The following is a 17209-nucleotide window of genomic DNA, read 5'->3' as shown; positions in this document are numbered from 1 at the left end:
ATGGCCGACTCCTGCTCCTAGTTCTTACGTTCTTAAGATGTACACCTCCAGTTGTGACATTTCTGATCATATCTTGACTTCCCAGCTATGACATGTAACATGTTAAGTTTAACAACACCAGGTTAAAGTCCAACAGGTTTATTTGGTAGCAAAAGCCACACAAGCTTTCGAGGCTCTGAGCCCCTTCTTCAGGTGAGTGGGAATTCTGTTCACAAACAGAACTTATAAGACACAGACTCAATTTACATGAATAATGGTTGGAATGCGAATACTTACAACTAATCCAGTCTTTAAGAAACAAAACAATGGGAGTGGGGAGAGCATCAAGACAGGCTAAAAAGATGTGTATTGTCTCAACTTGCGCTCAGGACGCAGACCAGCTGCGAAACTCTGCCAAGCAGACGAGACAAAGGAACTACACCATCTACATGCACACCAAGAACAGGAAACTTGAGAAACTCGGCATCACCACCAGCAGCAACCAAGCCTCCCCCGGTACCACAGTAGGAAACAGTCCCACTGCAGGGAAGTCCATTGTCAACTTGTCCGACTACACACTTCAACCAGATGAAATCGAAGTTCTCAGCCGAGGGCTTAATTTTTGCCCCACCACCAAAATAGACCCCATCAGTCTCGCAGCAGACACAGAGGAATTCATCAGGCGAATGAGGCTGAGGGAGTTCTTCCACAAACCCCAAGAGGCCAACAACGAACACAATGAGACAGCCAATGAACTGGAACAGCCGACAGAGAGATCCGCAGTGCATCCGAAGAGGAAAGAGTCGAATTGGACTCCTCCGGAAGGCCGCTGCCCTCGACTTGACATGTATGCCCAAGCCGTCAGGAGGTGCGTCAACACCAAATTCATCAGCCGCACTCACAAGACAGCCCCGAACATCACCCAAGCACAACGTAACTCCATCCACGCTCTCAAGACCAACCGCAACATTGTCATCAAACCAGCAGACAAAGGAGGGGCCATCGTCATACTGAACAGAACGGATTACTGCAAAGAAGTGTACCGACAACTCAACAACGAGGAACACTACAGACAGTTACCTGCAGATCCGACCAAAGAACACACCCGTCAACTCAACACTCTGATCAAGACCTTTGATCCGGACCTTCAGAACACCCTCCGTGCTCTCATCCCACGTACTCCCCGCGTTGGAGATCTCTACTGCCTCCCGAAGATACACAAGGCAAACACACCCGGCCGTCCCATCGTATCGGGCAATGGGACCCTGTGCGAGAACCTCTCCGGCTATGTCGAGGGCATCCTGAAACCCATTGTACAAAGAACCCCCAGCTTTTGTCGCGACACGACGGACTTCCTACAGAAACTCAACACACATGGAGCAGTTGAACCAGGAGCACTCCTCGTCACAATGGATGTCTCAGCACTCTACACCAGCATCCCCCACGACGATGGCATTGCTGCAACGGCCTCAGTGCTCAGCGCCAACAACTGCCAGTTTCCAGATGCAATTTTACATCTCATCCGCTTCATCCTGGACCACAATATCTTCACCTTCAACAACCAGTTCTTCATCCAGACACACGGAACAGCCATGGGGACCAAATTTGCACCTCAATATGCCAACATCTTCATGCACAGGTTCGAACAAGACTTCTTCACCGCACGGGACCTTCAACCGGTGCTATACACTAGATACATCGATGACATTTTCTTCCTTTGGACTCATGGTGAACAATCACTGAAACAACTCTATGATGACATCAACAAGTTCCATCCCACCATCAGGCTCACCATAGACTACTCTCCGGAATCGGTTGCATTCTTGGACACGCGCATCTCCATTAAGGACGGTCACCTCAGCACCTCACTGTACCGCAAGCCCACGGATAACCTCACGATGCTCCACTTCTCCAGCTTCCACCCTAAACACGTTAAAGAAGCCATCCCCTACGGACAAGCCCTCCGTATACACAGGATCTGCTCGGATGAGGAGGATCGCAACAGACACCTCCAGACGCTGAAAGATGCCCTCATAAGAACAGGATATGGCGCTAGACTCATTGATCAACAGTTCCAACGCGCCACAGCGAAAAACCGCACCGACCTCCTCAGAAGACAAACACGGGACACAGTGGACAGAGTACCCTTCGTTGTCCAGTACTTCCCCGGAGCGGAGAAGCTACGGCATCTCCTCCGGAGCCTTCAACATGTCATTGATGAAGACGAACATCTCGCCAAGGCCATCCCCACACCCCCACTTCTTGCCTTCAAACAACCGCACAACCTCAAACAGACCATTGTCCGCAGCAAACTACCCAGCCTTCAGGAGAACAGTGACCAAGACACCACACAACCCTGCCACAGCAACCTCTGCAAGACGTGCCGGATCATCGACACAGATGCCATCATCTCACGTGAGAACACCATCCACCAGGTACACGGTACATACTCTTGCAACTCGGCCAACGTTGTCTACCTGATACGCTGCAAGAAAGGATGTCCCGAGGCATGGTACATTGGGGAAACTATGCAGACGCTGCGACAACGGATGAATGAACACCGCTCGACAATCACCAGGCAAGACTGTTCTCTTCCTGTTGGGGAGCACTTCAGCGGTCACGGGCATTCGGCCTCTGATATTCGGGTAAGCGTTCTCCAAGGCGGCCTTCGCGACACACGACAGCGCAGAGTCGCGGAGCAGAAACTGATAGCCAGGTTCCGCACACACAAGGACGGCCTCAACCGGGATATTGGGTTTATGTCACACTATTTCACATAAATATTTCTGCTTTTTTCCTCCTGAGTCTTTATCATGCGATCCTAGAATCAGAATTTATGTCACACTATTTGTAACTCCCACAGTTGCGTGGACCTGCAGAGTTTCACCGGCTGTCTTGTCTGGAGACAATACACATCTTTTTAGCCTGTCTTGATGCTCTCCCCACTCCCATTGTTTTGTTTCTTAAAGACTGGATTAGTTGTAAGTATTCGCATTCCAACCATTATTCATGTAAATTGAGTCTGTGTCTTATAAGTTCTGTTTGTGAACAGAATTCCCACTCACCTGAAGAAGGGGCTCAGAGCCTCGAAAGCTTGTGTGGCTTTTGCTACCAAATAAACCTGTTGGACTTTAACCTGGTGTTGTTAAACTTCTTACTGTGTTTACCCCAGTCCAACGCCGGCATCTCCACATCATGTAACATGTTCCCAGTGAACTACAACAATCTATGGGTGTTTGCTAATAAGGTGTTGAGTCACTGCTCATTGGCACTTTAAATGATGTAATGAATTACAACACTCTTTCCACTAACTGCACACCCAGTTCTTTATGACAGGATACACTGGATCTTCTTCTCATTTTTCTAAGGTACAAAGCTGTGTTCATGCCACTAATCATTTCAGAAACCATCAAGTTGCCCTCCTGTTTTAATGTCTTCCACACTGGTGAAGAAAATGATTTAATCAACTTAAAGACAGCCAGCAAAACTAGAATGGACTTTGATATGGTATGTAGATTTTATTCTGCTGTTCAGCTGAATTGATCACTTCAGTTGCTTTCATATACTATATGAAAGATTGTTTCTGTGAATATTGGCAAACGTTGACATTCATTTATCTGCTGCCCTCTTGTTACTCTATTCAGAATGTCATGAAATTTATGGACTGAATTAACAAAAATAATAAGAGAACCAAAGCAAAATGATTGAAGTTGGTAAATAGAATGGCAGGGCTTTGGGCATTCAATACAAATATGCATTCCTCATCCAGATAGTGTTCTGAAATCTTTATCAAAGATAGAATTTGTGCAATGTTTCGTGGTTTATTACTGTTTTCAACATAAATAACAACTGTAGAATTTTGTTTCTGAGTTAGGTAAATCTGTTTTTTATCAGTTTTTATCATTAAATAGAATAACTGGGGAATGATATATTACCCACACCAGGACCTGGACAACATTCAGGTTTGGGCTAATAGGTGGTGGGTAACATCTGAGTTACACAAGTACCATTAATTAACTCATTGTGTAATCCAGGCTGAAAGGAGTTACTACATTGTACCTCCCTTCTGCTTCATCTTTTCCTCAGGTTCTTGCTCCTCAGTTTCTCACCTGATAGATGGCCACAAAGATTATCCCTCTATAAAGGCCCGGGTGTGCATTATGCTGCATACAAATCTCGATATCCATTCAACTGAGTACTGCTGGGCTCCTTCAAAGTGATTCAGGCTGACAATGTTCAAGAATGCCAGTGGTATGCTTTATGATGTTCCTTGTGATAATCTCTCTCATGTTGGCCTCCTGTGCACATGTGTATCTGGGTTTGAGACTGGAGTCATGAGCCATGTCATCAGTGGATAATACTGTCACCCAGTAGCCAACCTTAGACTTGCGCACGTCAAATGCAGTGGCACAGAGGACTGCCACAGAATGATGGAATTGTGACAGCTACAAGGTTAATGAGTACTCATCTGTCTGAAGGTTACCCATGGTCACATAACTGTTGCACATGGAGGGAGTGAAATCCCTCTCATTTCTCATCCCTCAATAGTTACCAAGTTCAGGTGTTCTACGTGGAAGGCAGCTTGCATGCAGTCATTGGCATTCTGCAGTCCATGCAAATCCTTGAACTTGCTCCAACAAAGACAGAAAATGCTGGAAAATCTCAGCAGGTTTGACAGCATCTGTGGAGAGAGAACAGAGTTAAAGTTTAGAGTCTGGATGACCCTTCATCAAATGTCAGATTTTGTTTCAGATTCCAGCATCTGCAGTAATTTGCTTTTATCTTGAATTTGCTCTGCCTGCTTGTTTCTGGCAAGGCAGAATGAGATGGAACTGTCTCTCTTTGTATAGATGATCTTAGTAAAGCAATATGTTGCAAAATGGTGCTCATATCTCCAGTAGCAGCCTACAAGGAGCCAGATGCATAAAAGCTAAGAGCCACAATCACATTGACAACCACAGGCAATGTAGTCCATGTGCTTCTCAGAGGCTGTATTTGTGGCTGCCACAATCGGAAAATATAGTCATAACCGCTTTACTGAAACCAAGATGTCGCAAGGATTGGTTAATGCTGAAGTTGAGGGAGGAGAATTGTTCCATAAAGATTCTCAGTCAAGATGATCTCCTGCTGAGAGTCCACTTCCTTCTCCTCCATCTTGCCCCACTCCGTGGCTTCTCTTCATTCTCACAATCATGCTCAATTTGAACAGGAAGGCCAACCATGATGTAACGTATTCTGCATTAACGTCTAAATGAAGAAACAATACTTTAGCGTGAGCCAGACACCTCCCTGTAGGCTATTGTTCAGATGATAAGTGTGCTCTCAGTTGTCATACTTAGCAGTGCCTGATTTACTGCTAAAATTCTTTGTGAAAACTCATTTATGAATCATGGCAACCAAAGCAAGGTACTGGAGGGTGGTCAGTGCCCATTGAATTGTACCCCAGAAGGAGTGGAGAAAAGCAAGATGACCAGAAAGCTTGCCTGCATGATGAAACAAGTTTCTTGCATCAAAATTACAAAGTAAAGTCAGCATCCTTCCTTTGGATGACATATATGTTATGACGATGGAGAAAAAACTTGGAATCATACATGGAAATATTAGACTTAAAAGGATCAGAGCTGTATATTTGGAAAAGTGGACACGAGACACCAAAGATGGCTGAGAATGCACCATTAACCACTGACAGGATTGGCTGCTGTAGGTGGTCTCCATGGAACACCTTCCTGTGCATCCAAACAATTCAAGGTACTTGTAAAAATATTCCAAGACTGATTACCATCTCTGGACGACAAAGGGACAATAATGACTATCTCATCTCAAGGTCCCTGGCTACAATGACCGAGTAAGAAGTCTCACAACACCAGGTTAAAGTCCAACAGGTTTATTTGGTAGCAAAAGCCACTAGCTTTCAGAGCGCTTGCTGCTCCTTCGTCAGGTAAGTGGGAGTTCTGTTCACAAACAGGGCATATAAAGACACAAACTCAATTTACAAAATAATGGTTGGAATGCGAGTCTTTACAGGTAATCAAGTCTTAAAGGTACAGATAATGTGAGTGGAGAGAGGGTTAAGCACAGGTTAAAGAGATGTGTATCGTCTCCAGCCAGGACAGTTAGTGAGATTTTGCAAGCCCAGGCAAGTCATGGGGGTTACAGATAGTGTGACATGAACCCAAGATCCCGGTTGAGGCCGTCCTCAGGTGTGCGGTACCTGGCTATCAGTCTCTGCTCAGCGACTCTACGCTGTCGTGTGTCGTGAAGGCCGCTTTGGAGAACGCTTACCCGAAGATCAGAGGCCGAATGCCCGTGACCGCTGAAGTGTTCCCCAACAGGAAGAGAACACTCCTGCCTGGTGATTGTCGAGCGGTGTTCATTCATCCATTGTCATAGCGTCTGCATGGTCTCCCCAATGTACCATGCCTCGGGACATCCTTTCCTGCAGCGTATCAGGTAGACAATGTTGGCCGAATTACAAGTGTATATACCGTGTACCTGGTGGATGGTGTTCTCACGTGAGATGATAGAATTTGTGTCGATGATCCGACACGTCTTGCAGAGGTTGCTGTGGCAGGGTTGTGTGGTGTCGTGGTCACTGTTCTCCTGAAGGCTGGGTAGTTTGCTGCAGACAGTGGTCTGTTTGAGATTGTGCGGTTGTTTGAAGGCAAGAAGTGGGGGTGTGGGGCTGGCCTTGACGAGATGTTCGTCTTCGTCAATGACATGTTGAAGGCTCTGGAGAAGATGTTGTAGCTTCTCCGCTCCGGGGAAGTACTGGACGACGAAGGGTCTGACCTAGACAGATGAGTACACACCAGCCCCCTTTGGAATACATATCTGGAGGTTAAAAGATAGGCTGCCTGCCTGCCATGTGGCCATTCTGTGATTCAGTCTCTCATTCTTTGTCTGCCTGTAGATTGGTCTGGGTGTTTGTGCTCAGGAACACACACTGAAGGTACTACAGTGACTAGGGCAGGGCCTGCATAGGATTGCAGCAGGAAACATAACTGAAATATCTCTGTCGAACCACAGGACACCTGAACTGAAGAATTAACTATTCACCAGCCAAAATCCATTAGTCATGACCACGATGCATCATCATCCATGCTTCACAACTCAAGGACTGTTCCGTATCACTTTTTAATTATATTTATTTCTAATTTGGATGAGTGTAGATGAATGTGTTTTACCATTTCCCTTTATCCTTTTGGTAATTAATCAATTTACTCTTATCTTAACTCAAGAGAGCCTGGTTGAGTTGGCTCCTTCTTAAACATAACTACTGGGTCTGGAAAGGGTAACCAAGGGGAAGAAAACACTGTAACAGAGGATGGGTTGAATGAAGACACAGAGCCAGTTATTCCGCCTCACCTGGGTTTGAAACAATAAAGAAGGGATTTCCAGCCAGAAAGTAACAGATTAAGAGGTCTCACCCAGATCAACAGCTTTTGGGGAACCCGACCTGGGGCTGGTTGTAGCAAATACTAATAACTTGAAAGTTGCACAGGGAATTTCTCCATACTGTAAAAAATGATTTAATTTAATTTATTTATGCTTCCATAAGAATTCCCACAATAAAGGCTGAACAAAATGGCCCTGCGCCAACAGCAGGTTCCACACCCATGGGGTGAATTTACCCGTTCCGCCCGCCACGGGAATCATATTGGATGAGGGGCAGACCGTGGAAATGTTTGTTGACCTCGAGCAGGATTTTCCAGCTGCGCTTGCCCAGAAAGCGAAAAATCCTGCTCCTGACTTTCATGCTCACCATGGTCTCATGCTCAATAATATGTTAATTTCCACCAACTAGCATCAAGGACAGGTTACAGACTGTCATCCTGCCTGATGTGTGCTGAAGTGCGGGGATGTCCGGTCTCAGAGGCTTCAGTTTCGAGGTGAGTGCGGTCAGAAAATTCCACCCACTGTCTTCCAACTATCTCAACCTTTGCAGGTGGCAAAGTTTTCATAAATCAGCAATTTTAGACATTAAGAAGGGATACATTAATGACATATTTCAATGCATATATGTCTGTGCCATTTGAGCTTGGAGAGAGAAGCTCCAAAGTTTGAGTGAGTTGCCCTTGATGCCTTCCTGCATGAGGATTGTTATGATCATCTCATTTCAAGTGCTGGGGAGAGGAGGTAGCCCATGGAAACTCATGCTGCATGACCAACAGGAGGTGGCCGCTGGCGTTAACTGTGTTGGCATGGGAGGATGACCTGGTCCCAGTGCTCAAAATGTTCAACAGCCTCATGAGGTCAGCAGGGTGAATATGGCATCAGTATGAGCAATATTTAGGTCTTGCCAACAAATGCAGTATGTATTCGAGATTAGCTCCTCATCAAAGGTTGCATGTTTTTATAAGGGCACAATTGTTCTAGACCGTGTCATTGTGCATTCATATGATAGGGATGACACATTAAATTATCTGGTACCTAATTACCTCCTTACTGATCTCTCTCTGTTACAGGAGAAGCCTCTCCGTAGATAGCAGCAGAAGCTATGCAGCAACTTTCCTCCTCCTCCTCTGAGGAAATCTTGGAGGGTGCAGTGTCACATCTTTGCAATCGGCACCATTGCAAATGCTGGCACTTCAGCAGGCATCAGTGTATCAGTCAGGGATCATGCACACATTCATGAGGGCACTCCACATTCGTACGTGTAGCTGCCAGAGAATGTGGTTGGCCTCAGGCAGTCTGAAGCATATCTAAGGTGATCCAAAGACTGACTCCAAGTTGGATAATGAGCATCTGGAGTCGTCTATAAGGCAGTAGATGTTGGATGGTCAGCACGTGATCTATGAAGATTTGGCATGTATCCAGAGGGGTTGTGTGCTCTGGCCTGGATTGTGGAGGTATCCTTCCAGGCCATGAGTACTGTGATCATCCACTTTTTGGAGCACCAAGTTTCCTCCATAGACTGTTTGCTGACTATCGAGGGGCAGAGCAGCAAGGGAGGGGGGAATTACTGCACTGGAGTACTAGGAAACGTAGTTGTAAGTATCTGCATTAGTCATGAATAGGAGAACATGGGTGGCATTTTTTCTTTAATTGTATTGGTAGGCTTGTGAATAAGTACAAAACACACATTTCTCATTCTCATGTTCTCATTGATAGTTTTGGCTGTGTGACCTGTGTCTGATGGTTAAGGCAGAAAACAAAATGTTGAGAGTGGGCAAGAGGGTGTGGGTTGATGGGGAAGATTTGGATCTAAGGGCTTCTAACAGGAAGAAGGGAAAATATTTCACTAAACCACTATGTTACTGTGGCTAGATGCACTACAGAAACCTCTGGTGTAATTCCTGGTATCATGGCAATCCCCTCGATCACAGCCTGGGCCATTCGCAGTAGCACTGTTGTCATCCTTCACTTCATCCTTGCCATTCTGGCATGCCTTCATCCTCCAGGGAATCGCCTCTTTGTATGAGAATGTTGTGGAGAATACAGCAGACCATGACCATCAGGGACATATGTGAGGAGTACTGCACTGCACCTCCAAATCTGCCCATCAGAAGCGCATCCTGAGGAGTCCAATGGTCTGCTCCACTCTGGCCCTTGTCATGGCTCTCTTCCCCAGATCTTGGAACCCACACAGGCTGGGAATGGAGGGATACAAACGATTGGTCTAGCTGGACCAAGGAGCGGCACAGGCTTGGAGGGCCGAAGGACCTGTTTCCTGTGCTGTACTGTTTTTTGTTCTTTGTTCTATGAGCCAACTTTTGATATAACAGCCCTTACTGCTTAGAAATCATCTCTCTAACACATTCAGGCAAGTGAAAGGTTCTTGAATTTGGGAATTTCTAAGAATATATGGGTCGTGAATGCCCGGCTATCTGGCATACCAGCTGCATGTTGATTGGAATCCCTTTCCATTTATGAATTTGTAAAGTCATCCTGCAGGAACCTTAATGCTATATGTGTGTGCAGTTGATAGCCCCTTGCACCCTAGGGAAACGAGTAATGGCAGAAAATCCTCAGGTTCGGGGCAGCAAGGTCACAAAGTGGTTAGCACTGCTGCCTCACAACGCCTTGGGTGCCTGTCTGTGTGAGGTTTGCATGTTCTCCCCACGTCTGCATGGGTTTCCTCCAGATGTGATTCCCTCAATCTGGATTTGGTCATCCTGCCTGAAGGCAATATAATTGCTGGTCCTGTGGAACATTGCATGTGTGAACACCTTGATGCAATGGTGTGCAGTAGGCTGTGTTATCCTGCTCACAGTCTGCCTGGTCTTTCTAACCTCCCACAGATGGGTATTATCACAAACTGGCAAGTTGACATTATAAACAGTGCCTGAGATCATCACAGCGCACAATATGCTCTGCAAAGTGGGAAATACTCCCAATCATGGAGTGTATTATTCAGCCTCAAGACTATACCTTCAGAGGGAGCATCACCTGTATATGCCCCTCCCTCAGCTTATCTGCTGTTGAAACTCTCAACCTGCCTTTTTCACTACATCCGGCCCACTGTTCTCCTGGCTGGTCCCTCACCCACTGCCTTCCAGAAATTTTAGCCCTTCCAAAGCTCTGCAGTCTGTATCAGATCCTGTATCATCAATTGGGCCAGCGGGCTGACAAATGGCAGATGGAGTTTAATTTAGATAAATGCGAGGTGATGCATTTTGGTCGATTGAACCAGAGCAGGACTTACTCAGTTAATGGTAGGGTGTTGGGGAAAGTTATAGAACAAAGACATCTAGGGATACAGGTTCATAGCTCCTTGTAAGTGGAGTTACAAGTGGACAGAGTGGTGAAGCAGGCATTCGGCATGCTTGTACAATTCTGGTCACCCTATTATAGAAAGGATATTATTAAACTAGAAAGAGTGCAGAAAGGATTTACTAGGACGCTACCGGGACTTGATGGTTTGAGTTATAAGGAGAGACTGGATAGACTGGAACGTTTTTCCCTGGAACATAGGAGGCTTAGGGGTGATCTTATAGAGGTCTATAAAATAATGAGGGGCACAGATCATTTAGATAGTCAACATCTTTTCCCAAAGGTAGGGGTGTCTAAAACTAGAGGGCATAGGTTTAAGGTGAGAGGGGAGAGATACAAAAGAGTCCAGAGGGGCAATTTTTCACCGAGGGTGGTGAGTATCTGGAACAAGCTGCCAGAGGTAGTAGTAGAGGCGGGTACAATCTTATCTTTTAGAAAGCTGTTAGACAGTTACATGGGTAAGATGGGTATACAAGGATATGGGCCAAATGCGGGCAATTGGGACTAGCTTGGTGGTTTAAAAAAATGGGCAGCATGGACAAGTTGGCCTGTTTCCATGCTGCAAACCTCTATGACTCTATGCTGCCCAGCCATTCCCTCTGCGTTCATTGATAGTGCTTGGTCCCCAAGTGTCTCCAATTTAAAATTCTCCTTACCATGTCTAAACCCTTTCAAGACCCATCTCACTCTATCCCTGTAACCTCCTACAACCTAACAACTCTCTGAGAACTCTGTGTTCTTACTTATTCCACATTTCATTTGTCCCATCATTGACTCTTTTGCCTTCAGTTTTCAAGTATGTTGGTTCTAGAATTTTCTCCCTAAACCTTTCCACTTTTTCATCTTTCTTTTCCTTTAAGATACTCCTAAAACCGATTCTTTTGATCAGGCTTTTGGCCATTCCTCCTAATTCTTTGTCTTTCTCTAAGAATGCTTCTCTTAAGTAAAATGGAATGTTCCTTTATGTTAGACGCTGTATGATTGTAAGTTCTTATTGTAAAGGTGTCCTTAAAATTCAGTAAATATGTTTAGTGTAACAGTACAAATCTGCATTTTAACTTAATGTTCATAACCTGATTTACTTATTGTTTCTTTCAGATGGAAGACTTTGTTGATATGTTTGACAATTCTACCAATTATACTGACTACGGTTATGATATTGAGGCATCCCCTTGTATACAAGTAGGTAATAGTCATTCAATCAACACGACAATTGCTGTTGTCTATAGCCTGGTTTGTATCCTCGCTGTGACAGGGAACATGGCAGTAATGGTTGTCATACTTTACAGTCGACGCACAATATCATCCACAGATATCTACCTGCTTCATCTGGCAGTGGCCGATCTGCTTTTTGCCGTGACTTTGCCTTTTTGGGCAGTGGATGCAATATCTGGCTGGGTGTTTGGTGATGCCATGTGTAAGATCATCAGCTTGTTACAGGAAGTTAACTTTTACAGTGGGATTCTGCTACTGGCTTGTATCAGTGTCGATCGCTATTTGTCCATTGTCTACTCTACACAGACTCTCAAACAGAAGAGACCATTTCTCATCAACCTGGTTTGTGCTGCTGTTTGGGTGCTGGCTATTGTTCTGTCTTTGCCTATTCTGTACAAGGGTGAATATACTCCACCTGGTATCAGCAGAATGATCTGTTATGAGAAACTTGATGGTGAATCGGCTGAAACATGGAGAGTAACCACCAGGTTTTTGCGGCACTTTATTGGGTTCCTCATCCCGCTGGCTGTCATGATCTTCTGCTACAGTGCGACAATCTGGAAACTGTGTCAGACGAAGGGATTCCAGAAGCAGAAAGCCATGAAGGTGATCATAGCAGTGGTGCTGGCTTTTCTCATTTGTTGGCTCCCAAACAATATTACTGTGTTCATCGACACACTGATGAGGAGCAAATTCATTGCTGACACTTGTGACAGGCGAAATCATATTGACAGAGCTCTAATTGGAACCCAAAGCTTGGGATTCCTACACAGCTGCATCAACCCGATCCTATACGCATTCATTGGGGTGAAATTCAGGAACAACTTGCTCAAACTCTTGGTTACAAAAGGAATCATTAAACAAAGTGCCAAGTCACAATACAAGAGATCAGTATCTTCTTCATCTGTATCTGGACTCACTGAAACCACAATATAGGCTCTTTGCATTGGAACTGGTCAAGCCAATTAGAAAGTTGGCAGATGAAAATTATGAAAGGAGAAATGGAATGAAGCTCCTAAAAATGAATTCAAGGAACATTATTTTGCATGTTTCAGTGCATGTTGCAATTCTGAACACAGTAAATAAACTTTTTTCAGGGTGGTTCTTCTTTCGTGTACGAGACAGATAAAACATGTGCTAATGTCTGTTTCTGCACCTTGTTTTTCCTGAAACAGGTCGCTAGCCTGAAGCTATGGCTTGAGGGACACCACACTGCTTCAAGCATGGCTGAGCAGGAGACTCCCATTTTTACCAGGATTTGCAAGTCAACAATCAATCTAAAGTAAAGTTTATTTATAAGTCACAAGTAGCTTTAAATTCATAATGCAGTTACTGTGAAAATCCTCTAGTTGCCACACTCCGGCACCTGTTCAGAAACCCACGCAGACACAGGGAGAATGTGCAAGCTCTACACAGACAGTCATCCAAGCCGGGAATTGAACCCAGGTCCCTGGCACTGTGAGGCAGCAGTGCTAACCACTGTGCCGCCGTGCCAGTCTATTTGGCCATTACGTCCTGCAGTGGGACTTGAATCCCGGGATCCTGATTCAGGGAAAGGGATGCACAGAAACTAGAAGCAGGAGTAGGCCATTCGGCCCTTCGAGCCTGAAGCGCCATTCATTTTGATAATGGATGATCAAATTCAGTACACTGATCGTGCCTTCTCCCATATCCCTTGATTCCTTTAGCCCCAGGAGATAGTACTACTTTATTTTTGAAATCACACAGCATTTTGGCCTCAACAACTTTCGGTGGCAGTGAATTCCACACATTCACCACCCTCTGGGTGAAGACATTTCTCTTCACCTCAGTCCTAAAAGGTTTACCCCATATTATCAAATTATGACCCCTAGTTCTAGACTCCCCCACCATTGGGAACATTCTTTCTGAATCTACCCTGTCAAGCTCTGTTAGAATTTTGTAATTTTCCATGAGATGTAATTTTCTTCTACGAGATCCCCTCCCACTCTTCTAAGCTCCAGTGAATATAATCCTCACCGACATAGTCTCTCCTCATATGACAGTTCTGTCATCTCAGGAATCAGCCTGGTAAACCTTCGCTGTGCTCCCTCCATTGCAAGGACATCCTTCCTCAGATAAGGACACCAAAACTGCACAAAATACTCCAGGTGTGGCCTCACCAATGCCCTATACAATTGCACAAAACATTCCTATGCCTATACTCAAATCCTCTTGCTATGAAGGCCAACATACCATTTGCCTTCTAAACTGCCTGCTGTACCTGCGCATTTACTTTCAGTGACTGATGCACAAGGATACCAAGGTCTCTCTCAATTTGCACCCATTCAAATAATAATCTGCCTTCCTATTTTTGCCACCAAAGCTAATAACCTCACATTTTATACTGCATCTGCCAGGCATATTCCCACTCAATCAGCCCATCTAAATCACGCTGAAGTATCTCTGCATCCTCCTCAGCTCATCTTCCCACCCAACTCTGTATCATCTTCAAATTTGGAGATAATACATTCAGTTCCCTCATCCAAATCGTTAATATATAATTTGAACAGATGGGGTCATAGGAACATAGGAATTAGGAGTAGAAGTAGGCAAATTCAGCTCTTTTAACCTGCTCCGCCATTCAATCAGATCATGGCTAATCTCTCCCTGGTCTCAGACCCACCCTCCACCTGGTCCCTATATCTCCTTATCCCTTTTTATTAGAAATATATCTATCTCCTTCTTGAAACCATTCAACAATTGGCTTTGGTTTCCACCACGCTATGGGGCAGTGAGTTCCATAAATTCACTACCCTCTGCGAGAAGTAGTTCTTCCTCATCTCAGTTTTAAATCTACTGCCTCTCAACCTATACCTGTGACCTCTTCTTCGAGATTGCCCCATAAGAGGAAACATTTGGTCGACATTAACCTTTTCAATCCCTTTTAAAATTTTATATACCTCGATCAGATCCCCTCTCATCCTTCTAAACTCCAGCGAGTATCAGCCCAAACTGTTCAATCTCTCCTCATACGTCAAACCTTTCATCCCCGGAATCAATCTGGGGAACCTCCTCCGAACTGCCTCCAATGCCACAACATCCTTCCTCAAATAAGGAGACTAAAACTGGACACAATACTCCAGATGCGGTCTCACCAACAAGCTATGCAATTGCAATAACACTCCTCTACTTTCATAAGAACATAAGAAATAGGAGCAGGAGTAGGCCATCTAGCCCCTCGAGCCTGCTCCGCCATTCAATAAGATCATGGCTGATCTGACGTGGATCAGTACCACTTACCCGCCTGATCCCCATAACCCTTAATTCCCTTACCGATCAGGAATCCATCCATCCGCACTTTAAACATATTCAGCGAGGTAGCCTCCACCACCTCAGTGGGCAGAGAATTCCAGAGATTCACCACCCTCTGGGAGAAGAAGTTCCTCCTCAACTCTGTCTTAAACCGACCCCCCTTTATTTTGAGGCTGTGTCCTCTAGTTTTAACTTCCTTACTAAGTGGAAAGAATCTCTCCGCCTCCACCCTATCCAGCCCCCGCATTATCTTATAAGTCTCCATAAGATCCCCCCTCATCCTTCTAAACTCCAACGAGTACAAACCTAATCTCCTCAGCCTCTCCTCATAATCCAAACCCCTCATCTCCGGTATCAACCTGGTGAACCTTCTCTGCACTCCCTCCAATGCCAATATATCCTTCCTCATATAAGGGGACCAATACTGCACACAGTATTCCAGCTGCGGCCTCACCAATGCCCTGTACAGGTGCATCAAGACATCCCTGCTTTTATATTCTATGCCCTTCGCAATATAGGCCAACATCCCATTTGCCTTCTTGATCACCTGTTGTACCTGCAGACTGGGCTTTTGCGTCTCATGCACAAGGACCCCCAGGTCCCTTTGCACGGTAGCATGTTTTAATTTGTTTCCATTGAGATAGTAATCCCATTTGTTATTATTTCCTCCAAAGTGTATAACCTCGCATTTATCAACGTTATACTCCATTTGCCATATCCTCGCCCACTCACTCAGCCTGTCCAAATCTCTCTGCAGATCTTCTCCGTCCTCCACACGATTCACTTTTCCACTTATCTTTGTGTCGTCTGCAAACTTCGTTACCCTACACTCCGTCCCCTCCTCCAGATCATCTATATAAATGGTAAACAGTTGCGGCCCGAGTACCGATCCCTGCGGCACGCCACTAGTGACCTTCCTCCAACCGGAAAAACACCCATTTATTCCGACTCTTTGCTTCCTGTCGGATAGCCAGTCCCCAATCCACTTTAACACACTACCCCCAACTCCGTGTGCCCGAATCTTCTTCAGCAGCCTTTTATGGGGCACCTTATCAAACGCCTTTTGGAAATCCAAAAACACCGCATCCACCGGTTCTCCTCCATCAACCGCTCTAGTCACATCTTCATAAAAATCCAACATGTTCGTCAAGCATGACTTTCCCCTCATGAATCCATGCTGCGTCTGATTGATCGAACCATTTCTATCCAGATGCCCTGCTATCTCCTCTTTAATAATGGATTCCAGCATTTTCCCTACTACAGACGTTAAGCTGACCAGCCTATAGTTACCCGCCTTTTGTCTCCTTCCTTTTTTAAACAGCGGCGTAACATTAGCCGTTTTCCAATCAACCGGCACTACCCCAGAATGCAACGAGTTTTGATAAATAATCACTAACGCATCCACTATTACCTCTGACATTTCTTTCACTACCCTGGGATGCATTCCATCCGGACCCGGGGACTTGTCCACCTTCAGTCCCATTAGTCTACCCAGCACTGCCTCTCTGGTAACATTAATCGTATTAAGTATTTCTCCTGCTGCCAACCCTCTATCGTTAATATTTGGCAAACTATTTGTGTCCTCCACCGTGAAGACCGACACAAAAAACTTATTTAAAGACTCAGCCATATCCTCATTTCCCACTATTAACTCCCCCCTCTCGTCCTCCAAGGGTCCAACATTCACTCTAGCCACTCTATTCCTTTTTATATATTTATAAAAACTTTTACTATCATTTTTTATATTAATTGCTAGCCTAGCTTCATAGTCTATCCTTCCTTTCTTTATCGCTTTCTTAGTCTCTCTTTGTTGTTTCTTAAATTTTTCCCAATCACTTGTTTCTCCACTATTTTTGGCCACTCTGTACGCAGCTGTTTTTATTTTAATACTCTCCTTTATTTCCTTCGTTATTTCCTTCATACTCCAGTCCCTTTGCAATAAATGCTAACATCACATTTGCCTTTTTTTATTCCGTGCTGCACCTGCATACTGACTTTCTGCGAATCATGAACATAGACACTCAGATCC

General features: G+C 45.0%; 1 protein-coding gene across 2 annotated transcripts; it reads left to right on the top strand.

Annotated features, from left to right (window-relative positions):
* Positions 1-3371: 3371 nt before the first annotated feature.
* Positions 3372-13452, top strand: LOC144503438 (C-X-C chemokine receptor type 2-like). 2 transcript variants are annotated; one of them, XM_078227746.1, is made up of 3 exons: positions 3372-3486; positions 7784-7868; positions 11791-13452. In XM_078227746.1, the coding sequence occupies exons 2-3, from the start codon at positions 7839-7841 to the stop codon at positions 12841-12843; spliced, it is 1083 nt and encodes a 360-aa protein (XP_078083872.1). In that variant the 5' UTR covers positions 3372-3486; positions 7784-7838; the 3' UTR covers positions 12844-13452. The 2 variants fall into 2 exon arrangements, with proteins under 2 accessions (XP_078083872.1, XP_078083873.1); XM_078227747.1 differs by lacking the exon at positions 7784-7868 and having other exon boundaries at positions 3400-3486.
* Positions 13453-17209: the final 3757 nt, after the last annotated feature.

Source organism: Mustelus asterias, chromosome 14 (assembly GCF_964213995.1).
Source record: "Mustelus asterias chromosome 14, sMusAst1.hap1.1, whole genome shotgun sequence".
Taxonomy (NCBI): domain Eukaryota; kingdom Metazoa; phylum Chordata; class Chondrichthyes; order Carcharhiniformes; family Triakidae; genus Mustelus; species Mustelus asterias.
Note: the sequence above shows the minus strand (reverse complement) of the source record. Positions and strands in the feature narration are given on the sequence as shown.